Genomic DNA, 14,764 nt, shown 5'->3' on the forward strand with positions numbered 1-14,764 from the left:
CTCAGTGTCCTGAGACTGACATCACAGGCATTGTTTCATAAATGACTGTACAAACTAGAGTTCGTGTACAGTTTTGGGGTCTAATGTCACAGCCAGACATCTAAATCTGATAGGAACACATAGCCTCGTCCCTCGTGTTGGACTGAGTTGCTCCAAATGTCTGTGACAGCTGCTCATGCAGCAGATAAGAGCTCACGCTGGTGTAGGATTCGCAGCTGACGAGATCAGTCTATGATAAATGGCCCTAATGTTGAAGACAACTGATTTTCACAACAAGAAGAGTTTATTTACATTTGCATTGCTGTAACAATATAACAGAATAGAGATAGTCTGATAATCGGTTTGATAAATATTTCTACAAATACTCGCACTTAAATGGTTAATCGGTTCTTTAACAGTTACTTTTGGAATCAGCTTAATTTTACATAAATGAACACAATTTTTGTGTTTTTAAGATCTACCGATAATGAAACCATTTGCCGAGTCTCTAACAGTGAATTAGACCGTTAGACAGGCTAAAAGTCTTAAAAAGTTAGTAACACTTCACAAATGTAATTATTATTTATTCACTTGTTAACGCCATGCCAGCATCAAGGCTATTTTCATGGCGATCTCAGAATAACACAAGGTATACAATAAACAAAAAGTTATTTAAAAAAAACAACTTTCAAATCTACACTAGACAAAAATTCAAAAATTCATTAAATCAGTTAAACTCAACACTTCACATAAATGTAAGGTGTTGAAATAATAATAATTATTTATAATTATTTACTTAGAAATAATACATTTAGAAAATAATTCAATTGTAATTACCATTATCGATAATAAATATTTGTATCACTATTATTATTGAAATATTTATAATGTGTGTCATGTTTTCATAGTTGTAATCAACTGATATTGTGTCGAAAAGCAATATTAACAATATAGCTCATTTGGTCCTACATATCAGTACCAAATATGTTTAAGTAATAAAAAAAACATAACATTGGTCGATTTCTATACCACAATACGCATAAATTACATATTATTACTTGCTCGCACTTTGTTTCATGTAAAGATAAACCTTACACTGCCTTGAAAAATTACAACGAATCTCGATTCTTGAAAAGCTCTGTGCTCTTACAGTATGCACGCTGGGTAATGAGACAACATTTTGCTCAATGCCAAAAAAATTGGCCGGTAGCCTACAGGCCATAGAACGGACGAGGTTTAAAACAGAAAGGCTGCTAAATCAAAAGTAAATCGTCAAGTCTGACTCGAAACCTGAAAGGCTGCAACAAGTCGAAACTGCTAGATTTCACCAAACACACGCATCCGAGCACGTTCCAGTGCGGAGCAGTATGGATTCCTGTCCCGGATCGTACAGTCATGACTGCGGTCAACTTTTGCCTGAACTTACCCGCTCGCTTCCTCGATTCCGGTCCTGCTCTTCTCAACACTGTTCAGATCAACTGCTGAAAATATCACACTGGAGGAGCAAAAGACGGTCCAGACACTAAATAAAGCACTGGTCTCGCCAGGCTCATTTACACATCGAGTACGAGTAATGGCATGAAACTTTCGGCTCTGCCTTCCTTTCCTCCCCCAGTCTACCCCCCCTCTTCCACGGTCCAAAAAAGTGGCACTTCCGCGATCGGATGGCTGCTTGTATCATGTGGTTTGGCGTCCATGAGAGCGCCCGCACCTGGTTCTCTCAGCGCGCGCCCTTGACCTGTTTTTCTTTTTCTTTTCTGCGATTCACAGTTGAACAAGAAACGAATTTTCCTTAAACAGATATTATGAACTCATTCATGGTCTTTATTAACAAGGAAACTACTTGAAATTATTACGTAGGCCTACCTAAAGCAAATACACGTAGCCTATACTGTTTTAATCACGGTTAACAATAACATAAAAGGAGTGTAAGAACAGTGTAAGTTTTCTTCTTCTTTCTTTTATAGGCTATTAAAAATCAAATAGTTTTAGATTCATGCCAACCTGCAAGCTCCAGTTATTAGATGATTTGTCCAGAATTAAAGCTCTCTCCTGATTTAGCCTCATGACTTTATTTATTCCGTGGAACAAAAAGGAAAATGTTAAGGAATGTCTATTTTGGTTTCTTGCATGTAATGACAAGAAAGTGTGACTAAATATGTGACGCTGGCCTGGACCACAAAAGCAGTCATAGGTAGCGCGGGTATATTTGTAGCAATGGCCAACAATACATTGTATGTTTCAAATTGATCTATTTTTCTTTTATACCAAAAATCATACGGATATTAAATAAAGATCATGTTCCATGAAGATATTTTGTAAATGTGCTACCATAAATATATCAAAACTTAGGCTAATTGTTGATTACTAATATGCATTGCTAAGAACTTAATTTGGACAACTTTAAAGATGATTTGCTCAATATTTTTTTTTTTTTTTTGCACCCTTAGATTCCAGATTTTGAAATAGTTGTATCTCGGCCAAATATTGTCCTAATAAACCATAGCCTACATCAATGGAAAACTTATTTATTCAGCTTTCAGATGTATAAATCTCATTGTCAAAAAATGGACCATTATGACTGGTTTTGTGGTCAAGGGTCACATATGTCAAGCCCCAAAACAGTCAAATCACAAATAATGTATCGTAAAAGTGGTCCATGGGCCTCATACTCTATATGGCAAGTCATGCCAATAAAGCACCAGCAAACAGAATTTGAATGAGGGCTTTCACTCAGATTTAACCCATTGCATTGGTTAAATCTACTGAAGGAATATACACATTGTGTGTTTTAAATCTGAAAAAATTCGCAGCAGCACTTTTTTTTCAAGAAATGAAACTGAATTAACTAGGTCAGTGGTCTCCAACAGGGGGAGTGCATGTGCAGCACTAGCCTACTGCAGGGGTCTGCACTATATTGCGCAATAAATAAATTCAAAATGCGTTAAATACAAAAATACAGCAGGCTATTTGAACAATATAAAATTTAGCTAAACATAGCTTGATATAAATCATGACCAGCTGTTAACAAAACTGATAAAATTATAAATCTACTTATTATTTTGCTTTGCTAGGAACTAGGAAACTTAGGGTCTGTTAGTTAGGAAACGCATGTGATGCTCAAAAGCTCTTTTTGGAATCAGCTTGATTTATCAAATGATAAGCCCTGTTTCTGTGTTTTAAGAAATAGTTGATCTGAATAATTCCAAGACTGATAACATCAAATAAGTCACCCTCAAGTCGCCACCTACTGATATAACCTGCAGAAAGGGCCACTAAACAAACCATTTCAACCATTTCAAAAGATTCGAATCACTCAAATGAATCATAATTCCCACTGAAGCGCTCGAAACGCCGCCCGCTGGGGACGCCTGCTGGTCAAAACTGTGTAACTGCAACAAAAAATCTAATCAAACATGCATAAAATTATTTTACATGCCAAATGCAAATATTTTAGTTTAATAGCTTAATCTGTTAATGCAATTAACAAATCAACTAATAGCATTACAGATGAAGTGTTTGAATAATATGTGTAAATTCATTCAATTGTAGGGCTTGTTTTGTTTGTTTCATGGAGAGCTTGGTTAACCAGGTCAATAAAAGACTATTAACTATAACACTTTCTTTTTATTATACAAATGTGTCATTGAAATCTGTACAAATTTATGAAACATGGCAAAACATTGACATTTTAAAAGGTTTCTAAACAGTTTTGACGTAACGAAGCCTCATCTATTGACACCACGTGATCGTGGCAGTTTGATACACGCTCCGAATCCCAGGTTCGAAACAGATGGTTCCCAAACGTCCTAACGCTTCGCGAAGCAGCGGTTTGAATGCGCCCATCACCAGGGAACCCACGGTTCGGATCTGCTAGTTCTCTTCCGGGATTGAGTTGAGGACTACAAACTGAACACAGCTCTGTTCACAACAGAAGAAAGTGCACGCAAACTTGATTGGTTTCGCGTGGCGGTGGATTTTTCAAAATGGTGCGCGTGTGTGCTTATCCTGGATGCTTCAACCAAGAGAAATCCGTGAGACTCCGTCAGTGGGCGTCAATGCAAGAGGAAAGCCTGACTTTTCACACATTGCCCCTGCACGATCCAGAAAGACTGAAACTGTGGCTGATCGCCCTTCAACGAGAAACCGGATCACCAATGCAGTCTATCCGTGGATTGAGGGTGTGCAGCCAACATTTTTCACCATCCGATTTCAGTGTAGCCAAAGGAAATAAACGACGCTTGAATTCAACAGCTGTACCTAAGCTGTTTGTAAAACAAAGATTTGAGGTAGGTGTGGAATACAAATGTACCATAATCATATGATTTCCTATGGACATGATAAGGATCTCAGGGGGCGATCTAACGTTACGTTAAAGGTAAAAAAGTTCCAGAGATGTAACTAAGTGGTGCAACCGGTGCTTTATCATGAATGTCCAGCAGCACTGCAGTGTATTTAGTGTGCGGTGTCTAGACTTCCGAAGTAAACATATTACACATAGCGTACTATTAAAATTACATTAAAAACACATTTAAATATCAGAAATATTTGTGTGTGTGTGTGTCAAAGCTGCTTTCAAGTGGTCATATGACTAACTGCAGAAGAAAACTAAGCTGATTTTACATATAAATGATTTAGCAATTATTCAAAGAGACAATTAAATGTAGCATTACATAGAATCACCCTGTACATTTTGTAAAGGATGTCTGCAAATAATCTGCTTCCACTTCCCGGGGAAGGTACCGCCCTCTTTACGCTGATTGGTTAGTTTATTAAAGCAGTAGTGCAACGTCTCGCATCGATTGGCCAAGGGACGTCACGTGACCGGAGGAGTGCAATCAAGTATTCTTACTGGTATATGTAACTGGTGTTGTAAGGGTGAGTTATCGACCAGGAGTAAATAATTACAAATCAAGTACGGCTTTTAAAGTAGTAGTAAGTAGCATCCCGATTCTGTATTATATATATGCGTTTGCATGAGCTAGTATCGTTAGTTGCTATCAATGTTTACGGCTGATTTGCTTACAGCGTTCATGACACAAGCATGCGGAACACTCGGGACTTTGTTCATATAACCGTGACAGTAGCGTTACCTGGAGATCATGGTGACTGTACAGTTTGAGCAGATGTAATGTTATCATTGATTTGCCTGACTCATTCTTGAATGAGATTAGAGCTTCATTGAATAACATTTAGTTGGCCACGAAATCCGGACTGAACCCAGGATTCAGTTTCGTGCCTTCCAGGTCAGGGAAGCGAACTATTCTGCCAACAAACTTTACTTAGGACATATATTAGACATTTCTATAAATATCCAGCTGATTTGTTAGAACAGATCAGATAATTAGACGTGGATAATTATGCCGCTACAAGAATGTTATTACAGTTTTTTTTCTTTCTGACATGTACTTTGTTTCTTTGTAAACCACCTTAATAAACTATTAAGCTATATAAACTATCTAAACTAGACGTGTTTTCAAGACTTTTAAAACTTTGCAATACGTTTTTATTGTCTACATTTTTCTGTTGACTTTTAACAATTTAATATATTATCTTGCTTGTTTGTAGGGCTGCACAATTTGGTCAATTTTTCTGATGTCTATATATATATATCAGTATGAAAATAACAATGTATTATTAACAAATCAAGTATTAAGCAAACAAGAAATATTGCTGTTGCAGTATTTCACTAGAAATAAGCAAATCAAGTATTTAAGAAAAATAAAAATGAGAACATTTTTATTTTACATCACAGCTGTACAATTGCAACACTAGTATTTATGGTCTTAATTTATTCATTTTCAAACGTTTTGAAATTTTATTTTTTTACTGAAAACCACAGAGAGCCTTAAAGCCTCTCTTTTGTTGACAACTGCCTGTTTATACACTTAAGCACTTACGAGTTTTAAGTTGTTTGGTGCGTTTTTAAATGCGTGTTATAAATGATCCAAAAACATTCAGAGATGAGATTGTGTGGAGCAGCATTTACCTTGAATCAAGACCCTGGAAACACAGGATCACGAGCTGCTTGTGTGTAAGTGAACACAGTGCAGTGCTAATTCTGCTAAACCCTGAAACATTCAGAGCTTATATTTATTTAATTAAACTGCAGCACTGAGCCATATCACAATTTTGGTTTCATTGCGATCAACCATGGAGTCCTACTTTCTGTGAATTGTTTTTAAATTTAAGGTATCTTGGTTTCATGTTTAAATATCTATAGAAGATTATAGCTCTAGAGAAATTGATTTCTGTCCACACTTTTGGTATGTTTGATATTCAGTCTTGAAAATAAACTTTTTTTTTTAATTGATAGATTTATTAAAAGTCAAATAAAGACTAGTTTTATTGCTCAGACTTTTGTGCTTGTTTCCAACAGACCCTCTCCATCTGTCTCTTCCTTTTTCTTTCTTTGCCTTTCTCCTGTGTCATAATTTTCGGCTGAATGCAGCAGGCTTTGCCTCGGATTAGTAGAGTAGCTAAGAGGGTTCAGCGAATTGGAGCCCAAATCATCCCAATGGCTCAGAACTGCAATGCATCCTCCACGCAGAAAGATGGTGCTGTCACAGCAGCTGTTCTCATCATAGGAGATGAGATCCTCAAGGTAATTTACAATAGCTGTTGATTATAGTCACAATTAACACTTTATCTTGTATATACAGTTATTTTTCTGACCGTTGAGGGCTCTATATGGATTTTGTTTATCTGTTGTCCAACCATTGACACATGCAGGGAGGTTTCCACTTTGGCACAGTTATTTATCTCTTCTAGAATCATTAGAAAGCAATATTTTAAAAACTTTTGGTTTATATGCTTACATTGCAGGGTCACACTGTTGACACTAACAGTGCCTTCTTGTGCCGTGGGCTTCGCAAGCTTGGCATCACCATAGAGCGAATCACTGTGGTACCTGACGTCCAGGAAGTCATTGCTAAAGAAGTGGCACAGCTTTCCTCCTCCGTTACTCACCTCATCACATCTGGTGGCATCGGTCCCACCCATGACGATGTCACTTTTGAGAGTGTTGCTATGGCATTTGGCGAAGGTCTGCATGCTCACCCTGAACTGACAAAGCTAGTAGAGGGGTTCTTTGGCCCGGTCACTACCAACAGTGCCCAAATGAAGCTTGCCATGGTTCCTGTTTCTGCCAAACTCAATTTTGGCATAGACCCTCAGACAGGCCAGCGAAATCGCTTCCCACTAGTCAGTGTCCGCAATGTATACATATTTCCGGGCATCCCCTCTCTGCTGGAAAAGTCTTTCAGTGGCCTTACCCATCTGTTTTCAGGTTCTGGTACCACCTTTCACACCCGTGAGGTGTTTGTGAATGTGGATGAGACTGATATCGCCCAGTGTCTAACAAAACTGCAGGCAGGTTGGGGCAAGCGCGTCTCTCTGGGCTCTTACCCAGACTGGCTTAGTAATTATCATCGTGTCCGATTGGTTTTGGACTCTGACAGTGCAGAAGAGGTGGAACGAGCAAGAACTCAACTGATAGAAGAGCTGCCTGAAGGCTCTGTGGTTCCTCTTGTCACGGACCCGGTGTCAGTCACAGCTGAAGAAGTGTACGCGCTCTCGAAAAGTGGTGAGCTTCTTTATAACCGTATCTGAGTGCTGTCAGTTACATGTATTCGATCTTGACCAGTTTAAATCTCAATTTAAATCAGTTGAGAATAACCTTGTTAAACATGTATACCAAATATCTCACAGAGACAGTGCTGGGGAAGAAAGTAGCTGCAGCACTGGGGACCATTGAGATGGCGCTGGAGAAATACTCGACTAATGAAATCTGTGTTGGCTTCAATGGTGGCAAGGACTGCACAGCTCTACTGCATTTATATTATGCTGTTCTGAAACGGTAAGAAAGATTAAATAGAAAATAGAGCATGTGGACCAAATTAAATTACAGTTGGCAAAATTTTGCATAGTATCCCCTTTTTTATTTTTAGACATTAGAGTGACCTCAAAATGTATTAAACGCACTTAAAGGTATAGTTCACCCAAAAATCTGTTATAATTTACTTACCCTCTAGTTATTCCAGTTTCTTTCTTCTGTTGAACACAAAAGAATGTTGGTAACCCAACAGTTGTTGGTATCCATTGACTTCTATAGTATGGAATAAAATAATGGAAGTCGATGACTTCCAGCTACTCTTTGGTTGCCAACATTAATATAACAGTGTTATTAATAAATATTAACACATGTATTTAATGTATTTAATAAATAAGATATCAAAACAAATGACATTGGTTTTAAAGGTATAGTTTACTAAAAAAAAAAAAAATTAATTCGTCATCCTCATGTTGTTACAAACCTTTATGGCTTTCTTTATTTTGTTGAATACAAAATAAAATTTTCCCTCATGGGTTCCACCAAAACTACACTGGCTTTAATTGCTCGGACAACAAATAGACATTTTTCAAAATAAATGCTTTTATGTTTCACAGAAGAAGTAAAGCCATGTTTGGGAAGACATGAAGATGAGTAAATGAAATGAACTATCCCTTTCAGACAGCACAAGCATACCTTCCAAAAATTATATTACAGAAATAGATGCTTGTTTTAAGTGTTTTAAGTTCTGGTTGTCAAACGCTAGTGTATCTTCACACATATCAGACATTCAGTTAAAGTATAAGTTCACTTCCAGAATAACAATTTCCTGATAATTTACTCACCCCCATGTCATCCAAGATGTTCATGTCTTCAGTTGCAATTAAAGCAATTAAGGTTTTTGAGGAAACCATTCCTGGATTTTTCTCTAAATAGTGGACTTCAGTGGGAGCCAATGGGTTTAAGGTCTAAATTGCAATTTCAGTGGAGCTTCAAAGGGCTCTACACGATGATCCCAGTCGAGGAATAAGGGTCTTATCTAGCCAAATGATCAGTCATTTTCTTAAAACCAAAAATTCTTAAATTCTTAAATTAATACATTTTAAACACAAATGCTCGTCTTACACTAGCTCGACCTCATGCATTACGTAATTATGTTTGAAAGATCACGCGTGACGTAGACAGAGGTTCAGACCCAGTGTTTACAAAGCGAACGTTTCCAGCACTGCCTTAACCCTCTTGGGCATGGAGTTCACCAGAGCTTCACAGGTTGCCACTGGAGTCCTCTTCCACTCCTCCATGACGACATCACGGAGCTGGTGGATGTTAGAGACCTTGCGCTCCTCCACCTTCCGTTTGAGGATGCCCATGCTTGGCCAATTCATCACCTTTACCCTCAGCTTCTTTAGCAAGGCAGTGGTCGTCTTGGAGGTGTGTTTGGGGTCATTATCTTGTTGGAATACTGCCCTGCAGCCCAGTCTCCAAAGGGAGGGGATTATGCTCTGCTTCAGTATGTCACAGTACATGTTGGCATTCATGGTTCCCTCAATGAACTGTAGCTCCCCACTGCCGGTAGCAATCATGCAGCCCCAGACCATGACACTCCCACCACCATGCTTGACTGTAGGCAAGACACACTTGTCTTTGTACTCCTCACCTGGTTGCCGCCACACAGGCTTGACACCATCTGAACCAAAAGTTTATCTTGGTCTCATCAGACCACAGGACATGCTTCCAGTAATCCATGTCCTTAGTCTGCTTGTCTTCAGCAAACTGTTTGCGGGCTTTCTTGTGCATCATCTTTAGAAGAGGCTTCCTTCTGGGACGACAGCCATGCAGACCAATTTGATGCAGTGTGCGGTAAATGGTCTGAGCACTGACAGGCTGACCCCCCCACCCCTTCAACCTCTGCAGCAATGCTGGCAGCACTCATACGTCTATTTCCCAAACACAACCTCTGGATATGATGCTGAGCACGTGCACTCAACTTTTTTGGTCGACCATGGCGAGGCCTGTTCTGAGTGGAACCTGTCCTGTTAAACCGCTGTATGGTCTTGGCCACCGTGCTGCAGCTCAGTTTCAGGGTCTTGGCAATCTTCTTATAGCCTACGCCATCTTTATGTAGAGCAACAATTCTTTTTTTCAGATCCTCAGAGTTCTTTGCCATGAGGTGCCATGTTGAACTTCCAGTGACCAGTGTGAGAGTGAGAACACCAAATTTAACACACCTGCTCCCTTTTCACACCTGAGACCTTGTAACACCAATGAGTCACATGACACCGGGGAGAGAAAATGGCATTTTCACTTAAGGGTGTACTCACTTTTGTGGCCAGCGGTTTAGACATTAATGGCTGTGTGTTGAGTTATTTTGAGGGGACAGCAAATTTACACTGTTATACAAGCTGTACACTCACTACTTTACATTGTAGCAAAGTGTAATTTCTTCAGTGTTGTCACATGAAAAGATATAATAAAATATTTACAAAAATGTGAGGGGTGTAATCACTTCTGTGAGATACTGTACATCCAAATCTCTCTCTCTCTCTTTCTCTCTCTCAGGCGGTATCCAGATAGTAGAGACAGATTGAGAGCTCTTTACATTCGAATTGTCTCTCCTTTTCCAGAAATGGAGAGGTTTTTGCAGGATACAATCAAAAGGTAAGACAAGTTGCCTTAAAAAATAAAAAGTAGGTACTGCAGTGATCTAAAGTAGGAGATAACCAAAATCTGAAATGGTTTTCTTTTCTCCCGAGTAGGTAAATCACAGACTGGATTCTCTGGCATTTCTCCCAGACCTTTTTGTCTGCATCAGACACAAGCATATCTGTAAACATATGATTTTGTCATGTCTGATTCAGACAATTATTTTGACATTTCTGAATTGTGAAATTTTCCAGACATGCTTTGAGCAGTTTTACAACTGTTACACTAATGTTAGAATCACCAGTCCTGCTTGTTTATCCACATACGATATGGGATCTGGCACCAGTTAGTAAGTGAAATGTCTTAACCAAATCACTTGAGTGAGACTTTCAAGGGAGATGTGCCATCTGTAAGCCGTAACAGCCTCGACAAACCAGTTGCAGCCTGTTCCTTAACTGTGATGAGTTGAACATGGATCCAGGTCTCATTAATTCATTAGTGTCCATCAAAGCTCCATAGGTGTAATTATTTGGCATCTCTTCCTCTTTCTTCTATAGATATGACCTGGAGCTGTTCTCAGTGGAGGGTAATATTCGGCAGGCTCTGCATGAGGTCCGGGAAAGGAGGCCAGATTTACAGGCGGTTCTGATGGGAACGAGACGGACCGACCCTTACTCGCACACACTGACACCCCTCTGTCCCACAGACCCGGGCTGGCCTGAATACATGAGGGTCAACCCACTGCTGGTGAGGGGGAAAGAATATATATATTTGTGCTGCTTTAATATTTAAATTTTTTTTTTTTTTACTGCCTCAAACTTTTGAATGGTAAAGTTACATTTAAAAAGTCTCTTCCACTTTATTAAAAGGTAAAGGGTTTGTTCACCCAAAAATTTATTATTTAATTACTCACCCTCATGTCATTCCAATCCCGAAAGACCTTCGTTCATCTTCGGAACACAAATTAAGATATTTTTGCTGCAATCCGAGAGCTCTCTGACCCTCCCATAGACGGCAACACAGCTGTAATGTTCCCAAGTCCAGAAACGTAGCAAGGAAATCTGTAAAATAGTCCATGTGACATCAGGGGTTCAACAGTAATTTTATGAAGCAACGAGAATACTGTTTATTTTTTTATTTTTTGTACAAAGAAAACAAAAATAATGACTTTATTCAACAACTCTTCTCCTCAACCCGTCTGCAGCAGTGTGCCGCTGTTCTGACGATTTCTGCTACCCGCTTAGATTGTGCTACCTCCCATTAAAAAGATAGGTAGCACAAATTGATAGTGAAAAATGTTACCTATCTGATTGTGCTACCAGCATCTTATTCATGTGGTGGAAATTGAGGCTTTTTTAATGTCCATACCTAAACTTACCCGTCCCTACCTACCCTTACCCTAAACTTACCCTTAAAACAATGTAAATATATTTTTGGTAGCACAATCTGATAGGTAGCATGTTTCGTCGGTACACTGCCATTATGGAGAGTATCACGAGAGTATGCGCTTGCTTCTGTATCATGTAAACGACGTATAAGCGTGCTGACGCATGGTGTTTACTCGAACAATAAATTAAGTGATTGGGTTTCTGTTTGTGTTTATATGCCAAAAGCTTTAAATCGGATTTAATGTTCTGACATGCGCACACAACAAAAAAAATATACAGAGTTTTCCCGCTGGTTTAAGAAGTGCATACTAGCCATCCTCCTGCTACTTGTCTTTATTTTAAAAAGCAGACTTAATATTTATATATTTCAGGAGACGACAAACACATGAAGCTTTGTGCTGCACTGCTTATATTTATCAAGCAATAAAACCCTTCCCGTGCCCGAAACAAGGAGCCCCAAGCAAGGACTGGTGGGACCGCATTACTGCCCTGCACCACTTCACAGACAATACGTAGAAAACATTTTTAGACTGACACTTACGATTAATTTATGATTCACTTCTGACACTTATGATTCAATAACAACAGCCCTTTCTATGTCGGTACGTCATTACACCACAGTGTTTCCCATACATTGATTTATTTGTGGCGCCCGCCACAATATCAAAACCGAACAAATAGATTTTCCAAATGGCTTTGACTTCGTTGAATAAACATGAGCACTGCGCGTTTCAAAACTGAAACCCGGTGTGGGTGTGTTTATTTCACTGCATTTCTGAAGAAAAACTGACTATCTTCAGAAAATTTTGATTTCATTTTCATTTCCTCTTGCGTGTAATCAGGGTTGCCAGGTTTTCACAAGAAAACCCGCCTAATCACTACTCAAAACTAGCCCAATTGCGTTTCGAGGGGGTCCCCAGTTAAAAATCGCGTTCGGGGGTAAAATACACGTTTTTTTGGCGGGGTTCCCCTGCTAAAATTCGCATTCCAGGGGATAAATATCATGTTATTGGAGTCGCTTCACCCCTCGGACATGAAAAACAACCTGTGGCAACAGTGTTAAAGTAGCCCAATTCCGCGGGAAAACCATGGACTTGGCAACACTGCATGTAATGTCTGATAAAGCAGCATTTGTGAGCTGAGCGCTGCTTTGTGTACAGCCATTACCGGGGAAACCTTGATCGCTACCACTCCAACAGCGCCTCCTGCTGGCAGAGAAAGAATTTGTGTGTATATATATATATATATATATATATACTGCCACAAATAGAGTGCAAGTCTGTGGGAAACACTGCCATTTCTGCATCATTGCACAACTTTCCAGTTTCTGTTTTCAATCCGATCAAGTGTATACATGTCCTGTTGCACGGATTAGGAAAAGTTTAAACCACCCCTTACAATCATCGGCTTATTTCCATTGTGGTCCTCTGTATTTTAAAAAATGGACGAACAAATCATAAATGGATCAACTTGATGTTGATCAAGTTCAGAACTCGCCACACAAACTTCAAAACAACAATGATAAAACATCAAATTTTTAACTTCCCTTCTAACAATACTATCATATTGTATCTCTTGAATACACCCAGGTAATTTATTCCAAGCAACAGAGCTAGTATATAAAAAATATATATATTTTTTTAAACTTTGGAATTTTTGGTTTATTTGGTTCATTTTAACCTTAAATTTTATAGTAATATACCAACTGAAAGGAATCCCTGTATAGTGTAACTTTTACAGCAGTTGATTTGAATCAAATTGTAATGTAATTGAATCGATGAGCTTGTGAATTTAAATTGAATCGATTCCTGAAATCTGTCAATACCCAGCCCTTACATGTTTTTTTTTATTGACTTGGTTCTAAATTTGTTGTATATTTAATCCTATAATTTTGTTGTGTAACCATACAGTGGTGTGGAAAGGTTTTTGCCCCCTTTCTGTTTTTTTCTTTTTTTTCATATTTGTCACACTTAAAGGATTCAGATCATCAAACAAATTTTAATATTACACAAAGATAATGCAAGTAAATGAAAAATTCAGTTTTTAAATTATGATTTATTTTATTAAGGGAAAAAAGCTGTCCAAACCTGCCTGGCCCAACGTGAAAAAGTAATTGCCCCCTAAATCTAATAACTGGTTGTGCCACGCTTTGCAGCAACAACTGCAATCAAGTGTTTGCGATAACTGGCATAAAAATTTAAAAGTTTAAAAACAGGAAGGGGGCAAAAACCTTTTCACACCACTATATATGTGTACACATGTATAATCACAGAGACAAACAAAAAAAGAGGCATAAACCTATCGCCTATCTTCCCACCTTTCCTGTAGTGTCTAAACTGACTGCACAGTCAGTAAATCACTGTCATGTCTCCCACTCACTCTCATGTAAGCTGGCAGCAGAAACAGCCAAGAGATGGTGAATGATGATGAATGAGGCTCTCCAAGATCATTACACAGCAACTCCATCATCCCAATCAGTGGTGCTTATGTAAAAGACACGGCAGTACAGCGTTCTCAGAATTACAAATGACCCTGGATCCATGTTACTTCTGAATGTTTGCTTCATATCCACCATCTCTTTCCCTTTCTGCAGGAATGGACATATCATGACATCTGGTCGTTCCTCAGAACTTTATATGTGCCTTACTGTATTCTGTATGACAAAGGGTGAGGTGCTTCTCTTCACAGTCAGTCTCACTCATTAAATGAGATTATCTTCATGGTTTGCTTACGCTGTTCTCCCTCTTCCTCACAGTTACACTTCTTTAGGCAGTATGGATAACACATGCAGGAATCCATCTCTTAAAGTGGTGGACCAGAGAGGTGTGACTTGCTACAAACCTGCCCACAAGCTGGAAAATGAGGAGGAGGAACGCAACTCAAGGGCATGACTGACTGACTTAGACATCTTAATCATTTTTTT

General features: G+C 38.8%; 2 protein-coding genes across 7 annotated transcripts in view; one reads left to right on the forward strand and one right to left on the reverse strand.

Annotated features, from left to right (window-relative positions):
- shc1 (SHC (Src homology 2 domain containing) transforming protein 1) overlaps nt 1-1,622 on the reverse strand; it is a 38,053-nt gene extending 36,431 nt beyond the window's left edge. For all 3 annotated transcript variants that reach the window (XM_016285215.1, XM_016285207.1, XM_016285199.1), the window contains exon 1: nt 1,406-1,622. The gene's annotated coding sequence lies outside the window, so the exon portion shown is untranslated. The remainder of the gene's footprint in view (nt 1-1,405) is intronic.
- A 2,108-nt stretch (nt 1,623-3,730) lies between these two features.
- Nucleotides 3,731-14,764, forward strand: flad1 (flavin adenine dinucleotide synthetase 1). 4 transcript variants are annotated; one of them, XM_016285224.1, is made up of 8 exons: nt 3,731-4,268; nt 6,431-6,583; nt 6,805-7,564; nt 7,690-7,837; nt 10,370-10,468; nt 11,011-11,200; nt 14,435-14,508; nt 14,597-14,764. In XM_016285224.1, the coding sequence occupies exons 1-8, from the start codon at nt 3,966-3,968 to the stop codon at nt 14,730-14,732; spliced, it is 1,863 nt and encodes a 620-aa protein (XP_016140710.1). In that variant the 5' UTR covers nt 3,731-3,965; the 3' UTR covers nt 14,733-14,764. The 4 variants fall into 4 exon arrangements, with proteins under 4 accessions (XP_016140710.1, XP_016140716.1, XP_016140723.1 ...); XM_016285230.1 differs by having other exon boundaries at nt 6,434-6,583; XM_016285237.1 differs by lacking the exon at nt 3,731-4,268 and adding an exon at nt 4,567-5,225 and having other exon boundaries at nt 6,359-6,583.

The sequence above is a fragment of the Sinocyclocheilus grahami genome, unplaced genomic scaffold (assembly GCF_001515645.1).
Source record: "Sinocyclocheilus grahami isolate Dianchi unplaced genomic scaffold, SAMN03320097.WGS_v1.1 scaffold11.1, whole genome shotgun sequence".
Classification (NCBI taxonomy): Eukaryota; Metazoa; Chordata; class Actinopteri; order Cypriniformes; family Cyprinidae; genus Sinocyclocheilus; species Sinocyclocheilus grahami.